Source organism: Scophthalmus maximus, chromosome 11 (genome assembly GCF_022379125.1).
Source record: "Scophthalmus maximus strain ysfricsl-2021 chromosome 11, ASM2237912v1, whole genome shotgun sequence".
NCBI classification, from domain to species: Eukaryota; Metazoa; Chordata; class Actinopteri; order Pleuronectiformes; family Scophthalmidae; genus Scophthalmus; species Scophthalmus maximus.
The window spans coordinates 8804622-8823890 of record NC_061525.1 but is presented as its reverse complement, the minus strand read 5'-3'; the positions used below and the strand labels follow the sequence as shown (position 1 = coordinate 8823890).

Sequence of the window (19269 nt, the reverse complement as noted above, 5' to 3'; positions counted from 1 at the left end):
TTTATGAAACTGCACGTATACTTGATTGTTTAATTTGCTCTACTGTTCAATCTAATTGTTTAAATATCCCCCTTGCCAACAAATCAAGTCATTAAAAATCCACTGAGCAAAGAGCAATTGTCTAAATCTGTTCATGAGCTAATGATCTGCACTTTGGTGTCAAGTGATAAAATGACAGCAAAAAAAGTGTCTTTGTGTCTCACATTAATCTTCACATTCAACAAGTTAAGTAATAGTTAATCTATATCATAGAGGGTGTTTGTAATAATTGCTGATAATATTATTCTCTACAATATAATAAATGTACATACTTAAGAACAATTTTTAAGACTAACTTAATTTTTTTTAAAAAGACAAACAATATATTTGATCCTCAAATCACTGCAAAGTACTTGGTCGACATATTGGTTATTCACAAAATAGTTGAGGCTCTAAATCAAATCAAATGGAAAAAATAAGATCTGGGAGATTTACTGTAAATATTATATATTAGGGATGGAGTGTGACAAGTATAAAGTTGCAAAGAAATTGAAATGCAAGTACCACATTACTTATAGTGCAAGTACCTACTTCAGTAAGTTGCTATAGAGTAAATACACAGTTACATAATACAACTAATCATATACTGGGTATTATTGTTTTTTGTCTTTTAATGAAGAGACGTCACTCTGACATCACTTACAGAAACGAGACTTTAACAATAAGAACATAGTGAACTCAATTTCCCAGAATGCCTCTGTGAAACGGAGCGGCGGCGGAGGCGGGACAAAGGTTATTTTGGCGGATGTCGGACTTTGTTGCTCGGAAACAGTTTTGCGCGCTGCCGTTTGTATGTGTGTGTGTGTTTACGTCTGTGTGTGTGTGAGGCGAAGCTCCGTTAAACGGATTACTAGTGAGCTCGACTGTGAAAAAAACATGCGTGCTGACGGCACAGACACTGGTTCGAGCCGCCCGTCGTCCACCACCTGTAGCCGCTGAGGTATGAAGGGCAGGAAACAAAGGGCGGTCAAAGCTGGAAGCGGCAAAAGGAAAGGTAACTGCTGTTAGCTCCGCTAGCCGCTAATGCTAATGCTAATGCTTATGTTGTGAAGGAGCTGCCATCTGTCACGTTAGCCTTTAATGTTAGCTTAAATCTGCTCTCGCTTTACTAATGCTCGTGTGACCGTCGTCATGTTGCATGTGTTGTCAACGGTGTTAATGTGCCTCCTCTTATCGTTGTTTGTAGTTTGGGGAAAGCGATGTTAACCCATCCTTAATTTCTTACAAGAAAACTTCTCCATCGTCATAGAGGCTAGAAGTTGGTTAATGACGTCCCCAAAAGTTAAGAATGTATTAGTAATAAATCATATTTATTTTGTTTAACTTCCCCATTTCGAACTATCCGACTCCTACCATTCATTTTTAGACATTATTCGCATTTCTTGAAAAGAAATCCAGATATTGCTTTTCAAGTCTTTTCTCTTGTCTTCAGTAGCAGAGAAAAGTAATATTCATACTTGTGAACGTATATATATATATATATATATATATTCAATACCACACATGTAAATCTTAACCATATCCTTTCACCGTTTGTATTATTGATAATACAAATGAAAGGCTACAAAATGTTGAGGCTACAAATACGAAGTGAAAATGAGAAGGCTTCAAATATTATTATTTGTTGTCTCACTGCTTATCTGTGGCAATAATAATAATAATAATATTTTCAGATATCCATCACAATATAGCGAATATCTGCAATATCACGTAAAGTAATCTCTTTTTGGTGGGTTTGTTAGTTTCTAATCTCAGCATGCACCCAGTCATTAATTTGGAGATGTTAAAATCATATTATATCCTGTTGCAAGTCAATAAAGGCAATTAAAACATTTCCCAGTCCTAGTGAACAGTAGACGGCCAACATGGGTCTCCTAGCTTATATGGTGACCTTTGATGTTACTATTCACTATATTTGCCTATTTGTCTTTGCAGTAATCCAAAGTATTGTTTTGCAGTCCCAGGTGATGTGTCCCCCTCCACCAGCCTCCCTCCCCTGGTCGAGGGTCAGCTGAGATGCTTTCTGCGGCTGACAATAAGCCGAATATTATGGACAGTTCACAAGCCGCCGTCTTCGACGTTCGTCAGGCTCCGCTGGTGGGGAGAGTCATCCAATGGGACGCACTTCTTTCCGAGAGACGGGTCGCAGCTCTCGCAGAAGACCATCAAGACCACAACTCGCTTTGCCATTCGCTGTGGACCAAAGCAGTTCACCTCATATCTTACAGGTAATTAAGAAAAATGTGCCTCCAGGATTTCACAGGCTTTTTTGGGGGGAATGTTGTGGCCTAAAATTCTTGATTCAAGACAGCTTTTCTAATCTTCGATCTTCGTTAGGCTACGCATTATTTGTGTGTAAAGCATTCACACTGTGTCAAAACACTGGAGCCTTTTATTCCTAAACTATTTCCACACACAGTTTGACATGGAAACAGGCAATCAAGGCATCAATGAAAAAGAGTTGAAAATGGACAATATAACTTTTTATTTTGCAATAATAAATATATTTTCATGATTTCCTTTTTACCAAGAACAGAACTGACAATGTAACAGTTTATCAATACCACGGTGTTTAATAATTTAGCCCCAGGGCCAGATAATACTGGGTTTTGGTTCCCCTCCACTAGTAATGCAACATTTGTTTTTTCAGGACCATGACTCTTTTGTTAAAGCCTCTCAGAATGTTGTTGGGTAAATACAATATGTACATATAGTTTGAAGCAAATCCAAGAAGGTCAGTCAGCAGAGAGGCCGCATCTTGGAGAGACTGACTAAGATACGTTCTGAGCTGGCTATGTTGCAAACATCCATTTTTAACTCTACAACTAATTTGTCTTTCATGAACAGATATGGGCTCATTGGTGCTGGAAGTTCAGACAAATCCGGATCATTTGCCAATCGCACGGGCTCTGGTGGCTGGTATCTCCAGTCTCTCCATGTCACACCCCATTAGTGGATTTTACACCCTTGTTTCTCCAACGTCTGAAAAGCTGGGAGAGCTGCAGGTGAGAAAAAAAAAAAAATTCACATGTCAACATGCCAACTCCTTCTGTGGAATAGCACCTGCAAGGCATGTTTAGTATACTGTTATAGTTTTGTACCCGCAGTAGTAAAGTACATGAACACATCTTCATCAGTTGTTTTTGGTGCAGTTGACCTTTTTCTCTTGCTCTCATGCCAGGTTTCACTTAATTTGGAACCTCTTACTGAAGCCTATGACAGCAGCAGCTCGGGACCTCCCACCGATATCAGTGTTGAACGACCACAAGTCACCACACTGACTGTGGCCTCGCGGCCCAGATCCCTCTCAGCGGGCAGCGGGAAAGAATCGGTCGGGGGCAGCTGCGGAAACACACCGAGGTCTGAAGTTTTCAGTGTTATGTTGTTGCTATTCATAATCTAATGCCCATGTCTTGTTGTTAGACTCACCAGCCATATTTTTTTTTATGTTAATTGCATGTATGGTTGTAATATTTTCAGAGGGAAAGACCACCTATATTTCCAAAAACCCCAACGAGACGACGGCAAAGAAGAGTTGGTGGAGAACCGGATGCCAGCAACTCAGGAGCCTTGTGGACAACCAACCAATGATATCCTCTCAGGTTGATTACATCAGATGCAATTCACCACAAATGGCCAAATTTAACCGTTCGTGAACTAATAATGTGACATTGTCTTTCATCTCAGTTATTTTAGATCGTGGGAACAAGCTTAGAAACGCTATGGTGCTATCGGCTTTGACATGTGACATGGATTCTGCCCCAGCTCTGAAAGATACCCCTCTGCCTCTCCCAAAGGACAACATCCTACCCCCATTTAAGTTAGTGTGTTTCAAAAGTTTGTTAAAAAAATAATTTCAGTTTAAACTCTATAAAGCACAGTTTATAGTACTTTATCTCTGTGTCTACAGGCCTGTTCCTTCTCCCTCTGGGATGTTCCTTCAAAATATTCTCCATGCTGATTCATCTGTTAAACACTCTGATGATGTTGTCTCAGAATGTGACTTGGACTGTGTTGCTGACTTGGACAACAGAGCTGTAGATATTCTGCTTGGCAGGTACCTGTAGGTGCATCAACAAGTTTTTTTTAACCAACATTTTTACTCTTCTTTATTTATTTCCTTTTTTTTTTTTTTTTAGCTTAAACACATCTCCTCTGCCTCTCTGGGATGGAGACGTCTTCTCTCCTGACACTCTGTCTGGCCACAGCAGTGTTTGTGGGGATAGTGAGCTCAATGATCCACAATACGATACAAGCCTGCTGGAAAATTTGTTCTACAAAACTCCTGTAAGTAGAACATTTTCTGATGATTGTCAAGCAGTGTCAATGTCGGTTTATCAGGGGTTCTTTAGAGTCTTTCTTGTCCTCCGTCAGATGTCAGACACCAGACCAGATGACACGGAGCCAGTGGGTCAAGGACCAGTGTCCTCAAGTAAAAATCTGCCAAAACAGCTGATTCAGTCTGGACCTGAGATTAGTGGAAGGTAAGAACCCATATGTTTTTTTTATCCTTCCACCTTTAATGGCACAGTAGCTACTCCAAAAATGTACTTTGTGACGTGACATTGTTCTGAAATGTCTACAGCCTAAGGAAATTGACCAGGTTAATAAACCAGTTGCATGGGATACCTGACTCTGACTTCAAATGATCTCATCATCACAAGATGACAGCCCCAGTATCTTCGATATTTCATCTTAATTTTATACAGTGGAAGATTTCGGACTGGATGTGCATCATCCATCCTTAATATACAGTCATTGTTGTTGGAATGAACTACACATTAACATCTTACTATTTGTACTTTTAAGACACTTTTTTCCTCCATATTTTGACTGTCCAGTCTAAATTCAGAGCCTCAGCGCTCTGTGGATGCTGCTGTTCTTCCTGGCCTGAGTGCAGAGCAGTTGACTCTGCTGAGTTTGATCCGAGAGGCTCGAGTGACCATCGACTCTCTGACTGTACCTACACACAGCACGACCACTACATCCAGAAAGACCTCTACTCAAGGGAAACCTCCCCGACCATTAGCCAGCGAAAAATGGTAAGAAAAAATGATAACATCATGTTGATCTCATTTAAAAATCCAATTGTTCACATAACTAACAAAAGCCTGCGACTTATCCTCTCTCTCGTTTTATTTTCAGCACTTATTTTGTTGAGTACACGTTCCCGATGGTGTCCACCTCCGGTAGTAAAGCTGGACATGGGGAGGTGACCAGAGCTGTTTCCAGTAAAGTCACGGGAGGAGGTAAGACCTACTAGAATCGGTCTTCCTGAAACCCACCAGTCTCTGTCAGTCTGGTTTTTGACTATATCTGAAATATTTTGTTTTGTTGTTTTTAAGTGGTGAAGTTCCTCCAGCGCTCTGCGTTTCCTGTCCGTTTCGGCACAGCTGCAGTAAAGCAGTTGTGTCAAATTGATCTGATTTTCAAGATTTACTCACGAAGGAGCGACCAAAAGAAAGTAAGTAGTGCTACTAAACATTATTAATTATAATGTTCATCTGGTTGCACAGCTCAGAAACTTAAAACTGCAGCTTTAAAATAACATCATTGTTATTTAGTATTAGCAGACATTTACACTCTTTTATATGCCTTTACTGCTGGCTTTTTAAATTCACATTTTAAGGGTTGGTTATTATATTTTATTTGGCTCTGCGAAAAATAAGCCAGCTTTTAATGTGAAATAAAGCTTCCATAAATGGCAAATGATAAGCTTTTCCTGTTAATGTGTAGTTACTCAGATCTGCACTAAATAAAACTCATCACTATATGAACTGATGTCCTTGCCTTCACTTGTTGCAGCCGGTTCCCATCGGTAAAGCAGTTCAGCCGCTGCGTTGTCTGCTGCAGAGCAAGCAGCTGAGCCTGTCGCCTGTCATCCTACCCGTACAGAGCCTGGAAGGAAACAGTGACACACAAGAGATTGGACCTCTCGTGGTAATATACCGTTTGTTTTCTTTATAACAGGAATTAAAGAAGCATAATGCCAATGTTTTGCCTTTTAAATAGCAGCTTCAAAATAATTCTTATGGTTCATAATTGGCATAAATGATGCTTGTTCTTGCTCTATGTAACTTACAGCCTCTCGTCAAAGTGCCTAACTGAAGTGCATTCAGTATCTAAAAAATGTCAGAATCAGGTCCAGCAAGTTCAAGAGTGCCGAACTGTAGATCAGCGTAGATCACTAATTTACCTATGGTTGCTTTAATATTTGCAAGCTTGATTTTTGTGCAGTGTGACAGAATTGATGAAATTTTTTTCCAGGTGTCACTAGAACTTGCTGCGGACAGTAAAAGTTTCTCCTCTGGAAAAAGCAAAAGCAAGCTGGCCCGGAGAGACGCATCACCTTCACAAGTTGCACCCAGTCCACAGAGAGAGTTCGGCTCCAGAGTTCAGCTGGTTCAAACTGGCCGAGACGACTTTCCTTCTCACTCTTTAGAAGACTCCAGGCTCAATGTCTGGAGTCCACCAAAACCCTTCAAAGAACCCTCTCCTCATCACGATCTCACATCCCCTTATAAAACATGGCAGCAGGCGGATGAGGACCCCAAGGTGCTGCTGCATACCCTGCTCATGGTGCCTGATGGGAAGAACTTCAGCTTAAGGCCCTTGCAGGCTCCAAATGTGTACTTGAACTGTAAACTCTTCTGGTGCGATGAGATGGCGAGATCTGTTGTCAGCTGGGGTCAGGCAAACCCATCTTTCAACTTTGCTCAGGTTAGTCCAGGACATCAAGTCGTCTAACTATATCTATGAACGAATGAAGACACTTTGAGGCGAGGTGCACGCAGGATCTCATTGACCCACACGTCCTTGTCTCTCTCTATTGTGTTAGGTGACTCCTGTGGCCTTAACAACTAAGCTGTTGGAGCGGATGAAGAATAATGTGATGGTAATCGAAGTGTGGCAGAAAATGGGAAGCTCAGGGCAGGACCGACTCCTGGGCCTTGTCAAATTACCTCTTCACCAGTTCTACATGTCATTTAGGTAAGTCAGGACAAGAAGAACGCACTAACACACACATACACACACACACAAACACAAATATATACAGTACACACACACATTGGATTGATAGTTAATTGACTATTTTCTCTTTTTGAATCCTGAGAGAAACTCACTAATGCCACCGAATATATCCAAATGAACTTGAGCTTCAGAGATTCTCTGCCTTTGGAACCGTCTGACTAAGTCAGTTTTTCCAAAGTTGCATATAACTAATAATAGTTTATATTTATTTCAGTTTTTTTTTAGTGTATAGAAACATAGAAACATTGCATAATGAAAATATTCCTCCTTTATGGTGATGGAAATGTGCCACACAATACATTTTTGGTCTTGCATTTGGTCTTTTTTCTTGACCTTAACTGACTTACGCTGGGTTTGTCTGTTGTTACAACGGCTCTCCATGAGATCAATGTATTTCTGTAAGGGGGAAAAAAGCGAGGGTAGGGCACTGTGACACAGTGAGATGTAGAACATAGGCTATCTAAAAGGTAAACATACTCAAAAACAAATATTAATGCAGGCTAAGGGCGTGTCTACTTTTTTCCTCAGCTGCCTCTGGCCTTTTTGCATGCGAGCCTGTGGGACTTGACCGAAAAACTTTCCATAAGTTACTGGCCAAACAGCCGACTTCACATTTTAGCCTTGCTGGCTACTTTTACTATATACTTTTTTGTTTCTAACAGGAATAGGTTTGATTCACAAATTGCGTATCGCTTTGCATTTATATGTGTATATTTATGTTTCATGTCAACCAACCAGCAATGATTTGTTTGCCAGAACTGAAGAGTGGAGCAACAGGGGCTTGTAGCTTGTGACGGAAATTTTTCTAATTCTCCAGATAGAAAAGAAACCTGGCATTCAGAGGAAGGATTACTGTCCAAAACAAGGGGATAGATGCTAAGGAACAACACACTGAAAATGTGAACTAAAATGCACCTGTCTTTACTGTTAGGCAGCATGTGAAACCCGTAACCCTCCTCTCTTCTTACCCCCCAGAGATGAAAAGATCACCCACCTTCTTCTCCAGGCTCAGTACCCTGTTTTAGGGGTGGACAGCTACATGCCGGTCATCGATGTGTTCTCAGGAAGCTGTAAAGGAAACCTCAGGGTTCTTCTGGCAATGGGGGGATCGGAGCAGATTATTGCCCTCCAGCGCACCAGGGACGAGGAGTACGACAATTTGCCTCATCTCATGAAACCAGTTAATCTGCTTGATCACCAGCCACATTCACAAAAAAAGGTCAGAGTTATTTTGGCTTCATAATGCTTTCAGCATATTTGTGTGTTCCTCTTTAACAGATAACTGCAGCTAGCAACCCTTTCTCCTCCTCTAACACTTGTGTTTCTCCCTCAGGCGATGGCAGCACAAGAGGACGCAATGAAAGAGCACCTGTTTGTGATACGAGTGGAGAAGGTCAACGGGCTGATGCCTCTGCAGTCTACAGTGTGGGGTGAAGCCGACTGCTACGTGCAGTACAGCTTCCCGTGTCAGGACGGTGACACCGCCACAACACTGGACCAGAACGTCATTGAGAGCAGTAAAGTCATTTTAGTTTATAAAAATGTTCTAAAATCACCTGAGAAGTCTCTTTTCCCTCTACATTTCTCCAACCTCTGTCTCATCTCCCTACAGGTGTAAACCTGAAGCCGTTTCGCACCACCACCACTCTCTGTCTGCCTGATCCGGCGTTTGGCCACACTGAGACTCATGTGCTTCTGGTTCCTGACGGAGTGCCAGTCCAGAGGTTGCTGCTCAGCTCCCTGTCCAGTCAAGGCCTCTGCAGTGGTGGAGGCGTCCAGTTTGAAGTGTGGTGCAGGTTTGTGATTGTTACTTTCCGGCCCATTTGAATAGAAGTTGAACTTGACATGACATACTATATCTAACAACTAAAATATTGATTGTAATCTGGATATTCGCCACAAACATTGACTTCTTGATGTGAAGGGTGCTGATTCATTCCTCAGCAAGTATTTCAACACATGCGATAGCTATGTCGGCTGTCCCACCATAAAAATATATCTTCAACTTTACCTGGAGCTACATTGCGTGTAAGGATAACACAAAAATATGTATGTTTCCTGAAAAAACAGCCACACCAATACGGGAAAGCAGTTTGTAGTCCAAACATCTGATTGCTGCAATTGTCTTGTATGTGAAATTATACACAACACATCTACTGTACAGTGTTACTAATCAAAGCTTCAGTTTCAAAGTTATCAGTGACATCATTATGATTGTTATTCTCAATAGTTAATTTAATCATTCGTCTTAAACTTATATACTTGTTTTTATTTGACTTTATTTCTGCAGATATTATTATCCAAATGTAAGAGATCAGCTTGTGGCCAAAGGACTCCTTCCATTGTCCAAGCTGTGTGCCATGGTCACCATGCAGAGACAACACCCCAATGAGGCCCAAATGTTCTCCCTCCCCCTGGTCCCCAGGACGGACAGTCCCACAGGACACCAGCCACAGCCCTCAGGTATACAGACGTGCAGAGCAGTGACATCATATTACCATATTAACGTGCTGACACATATTTTGCATCTTTAATGCTGTGCCTGGTGTGTTTTGTCTCCCAGGCCAGCTCGATGTCTGCATTCGGTACAAGCACCGGCCTGTGAGACCTGAAGGGCAGACTGGCAGAGGAGCTGCCTCTCGTGTTGTGACGCTAGTGGTTCAAGTGCACAGAGGATCAGGTCTGCAGGCAGCAGCAAGGTACGCCACTACCACTAGTGATGGGAAAAATTGATGCAGTTGAATCAGGAAGACGGAGACCGTGGATGTCTTACGCAGGAGTATTTATTGCAAGCAGCTCCAGCTTCAACACATCTACAAGTAGTAAATCTACAAGTGCATGGGGTACCAAAAACCTCCCTATCTCAGTCTCTGTGTATTTAACTCTCTCGGAATAATGTCGTCATAAAACAGACAGAATGGCTCCATTGTATCTCCTCTGTTACAAGATGTCCATCAGCTATAATCTAAGAAAATGACACCCAGAGACAGCCTTCCGCTAACAACCGACTGTCCCGGCCTGTCGAAGATAAGATGACCTTGCACATTTCTGTCTGGGTTTGATTGTGTTACTCTTAAACACAATGGTATCAAGCCATGCCATTTGTACCATTTCATCAGTTAATTTAGTTTTGAGCTCTTAGAGTTGTTGGAAATTCTCATCTGTAAAGTGTGAGAGGCCCATGTGAAATGATATTCAGCTCAATTGATTAGTCTGATACATAAGTACCTCAGCAGAAGCGGTATCAACTTTTCACTGCGTCCAACTGTTGAAGGGCATTGTCAGAGCAAGACGAGAGGTTCAGCTACTTCGCCGGCGTGGGGGTGAACACATATGTCACCATCCAGCTCTCCGTCTTGCCCGAGAGTGACAGGAGGTGTACCCGCACAGTTGCCAGGACCTTCTGCCCCGAGTTCGACCACTACACGGAGATGTCCTGTGATCTCCTGGTTCAGCGGAGCGGTGGAGAAACCTTCAGCCTGGCTGAGCAGCTGGAAGAGGCTTCTGCTGTCTTTAATGTTTGGAACAGAGACAATCGCAAAGGTTCAAGAGAATTGATTATGCTCGTTAAGCACTATTACAGATGAATTACAGCCAGTTTTATTGTTCCTATTCCTGTTTACATAGGCCTGAAAACAATCACTGGACAGAATGTCAATCAAACAGATTTTATCATCAGTCATATGTTGTTTTTTTTCTGTGTAGTCCTCTGTGATGTAAACACAAAAACCTTTGGTTTTGGAATGATGATTGGACAAAACATTACTTTGACCAAAAGATTGATCGATTAATCTCAGAGATAATCAGCATTATCAATTATTCGATGATGAAAATATTTTTAGTTGCTTAATTTATAAATACTTCTTAACAATCCTCTTTAATATTCAGGATATATTCAGTGAATATTAATCAATAGCTGTTACAAGGATGGCAAATAAGTATTATTGAATTTGTTTAGGAGATTTTTTTCATTTTGTTTTGTATGTTGCAGCACTTAACATTGCCAAGCCTAAAGACGTGATGTTGGGCACAGTGAAAATCCCACTTGCTGATCTCATCTACAAAAGAACAGGTACGTTGAACTCTGTAGAAACTGCAGGTCAACTTGATTTTCTGATAAACATATACTTTCTGTGTTTTTCTCTTCCAATTTTAAAGGTATTTCAGGCTGGTTCGGAGTGTATACACCTCAGGAAACGAGTTCTCAATACACGCAGCAGCATGTCTTGGTCGGGGGCCTAGAGCTCTCCGTCAACTTTGCCCACCACTCAGACAGAGACAGAGTCATTAAAGCTGCTCAGGGTTTGGGCTGGGTCATGGCCCCGAGCGACTGTGAAATGCAGGATGATGATGAAGAAGCCTGGCAAGAAAAGGTGAATAAACTCTCCCTGACTTTCTCAATGCCCAGAGCGTGGATGCCAGTCCACTGTTTGCTTCTGCCAGGCCACAGTGATCTTCAGCGCTCCACCTATTGCTACTTTAGATACAAGTTTTACGACCAGGAGGCCTTCTGCTCTCAGATGAAACACCCATCCGTTGTAGAGGGTGGGGAGGACCGCCAGTCCACGGTGAGCTTTGAAGGAAGTAGAACTTTGGAGCTGAGGAGGACACAGCCTTTACTGTGGTATCTACGAGAGGAGAGGCTGGAGCTGCAGGTGTGGGTTGCATTCAAGAAGGACAAAACCAGAAGACCCACGGACACAGACCGGCTGGTTGGCTCGGCCTTTGTCGATCTGTCCTCTCTTGCAAAGACATCTGAGCAGAAGCTGACGCTCAGTGGTAAGAAATTATTAATTTTGTCACAGTTGAACAGATCTTTAAAAATACCACTGTATTTCTATTTGTGATCACTGTGTTGTGCTTTCACAGGCGTGTATCCACTGTTCAGACGCTCTGCAGCAGATCTGCAAGGGGCAGCTCTCAGGGTGCACATTGCCATGACGGCAGCCTCCGTCACTAGGGAGCAATCTGCTGGAGCTGACACCCAGGTGGACTCTGACAGCCGGGGGGAGCTCTTATCAGACGAGGTGGAAATGGCAGATCGCCCCACCTCGCCCAGTACGCCCAAAAAATGCACACGCAAGATCAAATCCCCCAGAACCACCCCAGACATCACATCTGTGCAGCACACAGAAATGAGCCTGCATGAATCTTTCCCTGTGACTGTCACAGTGGACCGGGCTATGCACCTGAATCTGAAAGGTGAGCCTACAACCCAAGATGTTTAGTTTTCCTGTTTCCTATTCACGGAAATTAAAAATGATCTCTCTCTGTCAGGCTGTCCTCTAGCTGAGCGCAGTGAGGGCACGCCGTGCTGCTGTGTTTCATACGTCACCGCTGACTCTGCTGAACCAGTGTCCACAGCTGTCATAGCCGACACCGACTGCCCCGTGTGGGACCATCAACATGAGTGCAGGTCTGATTATATGACACATTAACTTAAATCTTCGAAGGTATGTAAAGTAAAGTAAACAATACTAAAGTGATGATTTAAATTCAAATTTCCAGGCTTTCAAAACAGCTACTGGTTGATCCACAGCAATCGCTCGTATTCAAAGTTTGGCACAAAGGAGGTACAGTTGACAGTTTCTTTGATTTGTGTTACAATGATCTGATCTGTGTGATCCATGAATTCACTCTTGCGTTGTTTTGCTTCCATAGAAATGGAGAGGGTGCTGGGATTTGCCTCTGTCGACCTGTCCCCTTTACTGTGTGGGTTCCACTCTGTGTGTGGCTGGTACAACATCACAGACTTCAGCGGTCAGTGCCACGGCCAGCTCAAAGTGGCCGTCACGCCGCTGAGGGGCGTCCGGGACCTCCGGGGACAGAGAAAAACCGTGAATGATGAAGCTGCCAAAAACTCAACTGTGAGGGAAAATCATTCATATGTACAGAATATCTTTCAGAACAGAATTGACAAAAAATGTTTTATAATTAAAGAGTAATAAAAATGAATGTGTTTGATTAACAGACTTCATTTCAGGCCCTTCCTCTCAGCTATCATACCACAGCCACCTACAGTAGCTTCCCCGCTCACATCAGCCGCTACCCTGAGCAGAAGATCTCGTCACCCGACCAAACTGACAGGCTGTTTCCAAAAAGGTTTGTAAAGTACATGCTTTAATGTCTATTTATATGTATATATATATACATACATATATTTATTTTTATGTCATCTTCACAACTGCCCAGGTCCAATGAGAGTGACTCTCATTTTGAGCACATGGACAAAGTTCGTCTTTACCATCAGAGTCTGCAGGAGCAAACAGCTGCTCACTCCGTGTGTAGCAGCAGTGCAGGCGACATCAGTCCCTCCAGCTCGTTCCTGTTTTCAGCACTCAGGTATCACTCCTCCGAAAGCGACTCATCTGACAATAATCCAAATCATTGCTTTGTAGATCATTTGACCGTTTTGTTTCTCATCTGAGCCTTGACTTTGACCATTTGTTTTTAACAGGAAAAAACTAAGCGAGCTCGACAACATCCAGAGATATTTCAGTAGCAAGCTTACCACTCCCACGTTCCCATCTATGAGCGAGCTAAACTGTCGCAACCAACCCGAGGAGCAGAGGGCGTCGAAGATGGACACGAGCCGGCTCCTCGTGAAGTCCAATCAGTTAGTCGGAGAAGTCAACAATATCATCAGCGGTGAGCTGCTCGTTTTATGTGCAGAAGAATTTGTCAGACAACAAATCAAATGCAGAAACCTTTTGTATTTACAGTCCAAAGTGAATACATCAATTGACCAAAGAATTGTGTTTGTTTTAATTAGACATTAATCATTTTACCATTTAAAGTACCGTCTTGCCAGGTAAACTTTGTTTTGTGTTTATCCAACCTGAGCAGTTGACCCAGAGTTCACTGTGGACACCATTTACTGTGTAGCTGACTGACTAGCTGTGCGGTACTTTCTTACTTACATTTAAGCGAAGTAGAAAACACATGAAGTTTTGATATTAGACATTACCTACACTTGGAAGGGGGATAAATATTTCCCAATCACTGAAAGAAAATAACACTTGATGGTAACTGAGAGTAAGATTGTAATTCCTCTTCACTTAGTTCTACGAGGACATGACCTGGAAACGATTCCCTCCGACCCTCAGAGCAGCTCAACAACTTCCTCTGGTGGAGACAACAACCCTCAGACTATCTCCAGTCTACGCAGAGCTTCAAATTCTTCCCAAGAAGATGCGTCTACTCTGCCTCTTCCAAAGATGTCTGAAGACCAGACTCCAGACTCTGAGGCTGAGGAAGAAAAGGACAGACGACACTACGACGTCACTGTGTCCGAGGATGAAAAGGAGGAAAGAACAGGTGAGGACGAAGACTGCATACTGGACCAGGGAGCTGATGATGATGATGAAGGGGACAATGACGATTATGAGGAGTTTGTGGTGAAGCCGAGGCATCTTAATGAGGTTACCTCTTTAACGGACAAAACCAGTCCTTGGACCAGCATCCACTCAGACCCTGACGTGGTTTCTTTGGAGAGCCCGGAGGCACCAGAGGAGCCGGACCTGAGTCAGGACGAGGACGACATGGAGCAGATGGTAAATCTGGAAGCTCATGAGTCCATTGGGAAACATGAACATGCAACAGGAGAGGCGAATGACAGTTTTTGTCAATCATCGGAAGACATTTCAGACACAGAGGGAGATGATGAAAGGACGCTACACGCTCCAGATGAAAGACAAACAAAAGAGTCCAATGGCCCCAACAAGGAGTCATTTGACACAGGTCCTCCGCCCACCGTACAGCACGCCACAGATACGCCTGGCGTATCCCTGGATGATCAACACTCACAGCTCCAAACGTATCCTTGATCGGTATTTACTTATATGTGGCTGCCTGTCACATTAGTTTAGCTGTTTTGGGCTGTTTGTTTGAATCATCATTAAGTGTCTCAATCTCTAGTTCAACACGCCACATGGGGTCACGTGCTGGTGAATTGTATTTTGTCGACCCTCATTTATATCGGTGATGAAGGCTAAATAACAGACAAACCTCTCTGTATAATGCAATACAATTCATCTACACGACAAACTATGTCCTCCAGAGGAACATACAGTAAAATCAACATCTAAAAAATGGAATCATAGACAGAACATTATCTGAGTCTTTATCATGTAGGATTTATTACACCGCTGTTGTGCGTCATAAACTAGAGTTATGATAGTGATATCTTTGTGTAATGCAGTATTTTAACTCCAGTTGGGTTAATTTTGGCTTTTTTTGTTGTTATTTTTTATTCAAATCGTGAAAGTCAATACTGCTCTGCTCCAAATACATTTTGTGTCTTGGATGTGCAGTTATAAATTAATGACCAGACGCAGGAAGCCAACATCTCTGTGTTTCTTTGGGTGACACACACTGCTGTCCAAAATAACACTTTATTTAGATGAACACTTTTTGCCATAGAACATTACCAGTTCTCCACGGTACACAAACACACAAGAGACTTGACAGGTCGGATGTTTCAAGTTTCCCCCGTGCGTTATCTTCCGTCTTCTGTCTCTTCATGTGACCCCAGACTGACTGAGGAAAGTCATTCATGGCTTTGGCTGTGTGTTTGAGCTCATCCTCATAGGGCACAGTACTGTAGTTTGAAACTGTAAAGGTCAACCGTATGTTCAGACAGAACATCAGACAAATGTGAGATGAGGCCAAATAGCAAGTAATCACACGAACCCCTGTACAGTCAGTACACAGGATGTGTACACTGCAGAGGTCCATGAAAATAATTATGTTTGTTATGTTTGTTTTTCTTTTAACTTATTACCTTCAGCTCGGTCCCTGTGGGCGTCCCTAACTTTTTCCTCCCCTCTCACCAACTGGAGGCGTCTATGAGGACCATTCGATTAGCTCCGTGCTTCTCCCAGTCGTCCAGTGACCCGGTGAGTTCATGTCACCAGCTCCACGTCTGGCACTCACACTGTTTCTTTCCTTCTCTGCAGCCCTTTCACTGACAGCTGTGTTTCTGTCTTTCGTTCCCTGCAGCATTCTTGATGGTTGATTATTCTTCATTTGCATATCACTGCAGCTCAGAATAACGTGAGACAACTTTCAGATGATAGTTAGAAAATAAAAATGTTGTAATCCACACTGTTGGATATATTCCGAATGAAACATTTCAGTCAGATAGATGTCATCAGGCATCAACTACTTTATCTTCACAATCTTCCTCTTTGCTTTGGAGGCGGAAACAGTCTGACATTACCTTTAAATGTGCATCACATTTAAAAAGCATATACATATCTGACGAAAAAACAAACTACTAAACAATGAAGACATAGGATTTAAAAATTAAATTGACCGAAATACAGAACCTTGTGTTCATATTTAGTCAAAGGTTTGTCAAGACCAGACTCTGTCTAGTTGACATTTATTTTACCATATAAAAAATTTTCAAACCATGAAAATATATTTGCAAGTAAAAGAACAAATATGTACTAAACAACACAGAGAAATCCAAATCCATTTAAAAAGCATCCAAAATTTGTTGTTTGACTTTTACATTTTTTATTGAAATGTATTATAATATTAATGGATCTTAATTAAAATAAAAGATTTTTACTATTTTCAAGGTTATTGTAAAAAAAAGGTAAATAGAAGCATTTTGTTGTATAAGTGTATAGATATGAACTATTGAGTCACCTCACTGATTACACACTTAACTTATATTATATTATTCACTGCGCCCCACTGGATTAAAGTCTGAAAAACATCATATTTATTTATCCCCATAATTAATTGTAAATATAAAAAATACATATAATTATAAAGTGAAAAAAACTTTTTATATAATTAAAAACTAGTTCTGCCGACAATGTGTGAATGCACGTTTAAGTCAGCTAACCCCTGTGTCTTTAATGTAACTTCCGTTATTTACACTATGACTTAAACTGTTGGTTTAGGTTTGTTTGTAAATGTCTTTGGGGCTGCAACAAATGTTTTTCTTCTATGATTAATAATGATGACGCCAGCAGACATACAGTCCATGTAGGCGTTGCAGTTTGGAGGGATGGGGGGTTGACGACCTTTTAAAGAGGTAATCACATCTAACTGATGAGAGGAATGTTCTCTGTGCAGTGTGCCTGATGAGCCTGTTTGACAGAGTCTTGCATGTGCAGGTTTGAGTGGTGACTCATGCATTTCTGTTATTGTCCTTTGTTGCTGCAGCCCTTCACTCTGCTGTTCTATCCGTTTGACCTTTCCTCTCCTCTTCATGACATTACATTAATTTAGCAGACGCTTTTGACTTATAATAAGTGCATTCAACCATGATGATATCACCCAAAAGTGCAAGAATCGATAGAGTAAATAAACATTTATCAAATAGGCAAAAACAGCTTCAAGTGCTCATTTAGAATTTTTTTTTCCAGAGCTTTCCTCATCGCAGAGGTCGTCCCCGGCGACCCGACATGTCGCCGTCTTCCATGAAGAAAGAGACAGAAAGAATTGCAAAAATATTTGCAGCTCACTTCGACGACAGTGATTAGAATGTGATGTTGTTCGCTAAACATTTAGGGTTGCACACATGAAAGGCTATGTAAATTTTGTGTAACTTTTTTGTATTTTTAAAAAATAAATATTTAGTGTTAAACATTTGAAGCCTTGTTTGGATCTGTGTGCATGACACCCCCTCCGCTGTTTGTTGTTGATGTGTAGCACATTTTCCTTTACCAGGAAACTCCTACTTGTTGACACATTCATTTGTTAACAACTGGTTTCAGGTTGTTCTGCTGTTCAAGGAGCTTCTTGGTATTTTAAGGTGTTGCAGGTGCATTGCTGAACAATGCAATTGTATAATCATTTATTTGTAAAACTGGGTTAATAAAATAGGAAAATAAGCATAGAAGGATAATGGACTTGTAGGATTTTCCGGCTCCATTAGTCACCTCAGTTAGATGTCATCCAAAATGGCACGTAGCGGCTTTAAAATACGATAACACAGGTACAACCTGCTCCTGAAATGTAATATCACACCGTCACTCACTAGCTTGGGATAGATGCAAAACAAGGTAGAAGTAAACCCAACCGACATACTGCCGTTTAGAACCTATTACCAACAATATTTTGCCATTGCAATACTTGTATTACGCTACTAAATCTATGGAAAGCGGGTCCTGGATGAGTATAATTTATGAAAGAAACAGAAGGCTACCATTATGTTTTTAAACCGTCTTTCTGTACTTTCTAAGCGTGGCCTATCAGCAGCCTGGCTGAAGCTAATGAGCAGCAAGGTGCCTCCCTTCTCCACGGAGGACTACCACAAACGTCTACAGAAGATTGCAGTTCTGTACGTGAATGTGGAGGTAAATTTGATTTTGTGCGAATGAAACCACTCAACCACCGACTCAAAACCGGGAACAGGAACAGGTTGATGGTACCAACCCATCTACCAAGAAGCAAAAGGGCTGTGAGCAATTAATCGACTAGTAGTCCTCCCTGGAACTGTCTTGGTGCAAAGCCAAAGCGTAAATCATGTCCCTGGAAAATGGGAGGGAAAACTTACAGGCAGAACCCAGCATCCTCAGATATGTGATGCGACCGGCTGGCCTGCAGTAGCATCCAAGCATCATCAACCCCTGTGCAAAGGAAGGTCTGACAGTGGACAGCTGTGACGGGAAGTCACACAAGAGTATCAAACCTCCCCAACGAACGAAGTTTGCAACTGGAGAACAGATTTGCTCCGCGGTTGCAGGATCCTAGACCCCGATCTGATGCGTCGGTTGGATTAAGCTAAACTCATCACACAGCAGGGTGAGAACCAAAAGCAATTTAGGGTGAAAGGCCACAGGGGAAGCAGACAACTGGGCCTCACACTTTGAATGTGTGTCAGATTCAGCAGGATGCTGGGATGGAGACCATCCAGTTCCCCCTCCCTGCTGTCTCCCGCCTGCCCCCTCTTGGCGTTCACTGACCAGACGAAGGAGCTGGTCACTGCTGGAACAAAACGAACCCCCCTCGGCGTTCCCCCCGGCCGACTCTTTACGGCCACAGCGCCCAGCCACCACCTCTCCCCCCACAAGGGAATCAGCCTCCGTCTCCTCAGCCTGATAAGGACGGTCATGTACAAAATTCTGCAAGCCCAAATTGATATGTGCTGGCTTCAAGGCTAATGACACACACCGACCGGTTCCAGGAAGAGCCGGGGGCCCTGTGTGCCGAGAGCTTCTTCAATCTCGGTTTTGA

The 19269-nt window shown here is 42.3% G+C and overlaps 1 protein-coding gene across 7 annotated transcripts; it reads left to right on the top strand.

The window, feature by feature from the left end:
* The first annotated feature begins 811 nt into the window (after positions 1-811).
* Positions 812-17679, top strand: c2cd3 (C2 domain containing 3 centriole elongation regulator). Of its 7 annotated transcripts, XM_047335563.1 has the most exons (35): positions 812-1033; positions 1998-2267; positions 2887-3044; positions 3221-3399; positions 3520-3641; positions 3727-3859; positions 3950-4102; positions 4179-4326; positions 4414-4523; positions 4881-5081; positions 5185-5288; positions 5385-5503; positions 5845-5979; positions 6307-6759; positions 6878-7029; positions 8047-8290; positions 8405-8588; positions 8684-8867; positions 9362-9534; positions 9635-9770; positions 10346-10614; positions 11063-11143; positions 11230-11444; positions 11592-11850; positions 11941-12273; positions 12349-12487; positions 12580-12644; positions 12733-12938; positions 13043-13173; positions 13264-13413; positions 13529-13719; positions 14134-14887; positions 15860-15968; positions 17061-17122; positions 17457-17679. In XM_047335563.1, the coding sequence occupies exons 1-35, from the start codon at positions 982-984 to the stop codon at positions 17512-17514; spliced, it is 6432 nt and encodes a 2143-aa protein (XP_047191519.1). In that variant the 5' UTR covers positions 812-981; the 3' UTR covers positions 17515-17679. The 7 variants fall into 7 exon arrangements, with proteins under 7 accessions (XP_047191519.1, XP_047191517.1, XP_047191515.1 ...); XM_047335561.1 differs by having other exon boundaries at positions 11230-11850; positions 13055-13173; XM_047335559.1 differs by having other exon boundaries at positions 11230-11850.
* Positions 17680-19269: the final 1590 nt, after the last annotated feature.

Bases quoted from the DNA above. Each gene is read 5' to 3' on its own strand.
- c2cd3 (XM_047335559.1), top strand. From the start codon at position 982: ATGAAGGGCAGGAAACAAAGGGCGGTCAAAGCTGGAAGCGGCAAAAGG. The intron at 11,851-11,940 runs GTAAGAAATTAT...GTGCTTTCACAG, and splicing joins GCAGAAGCTGACGCTCAGTG to GCGTGTATCCACTGTTCAGA. The intron at 13,414-13,528 runs GTATCACTCCTC...TGTTTTTAACAG, and splicing joins TTCCTGTTTTCAGCACTCAG to GAAAAAACTAAGCGAGCTCG.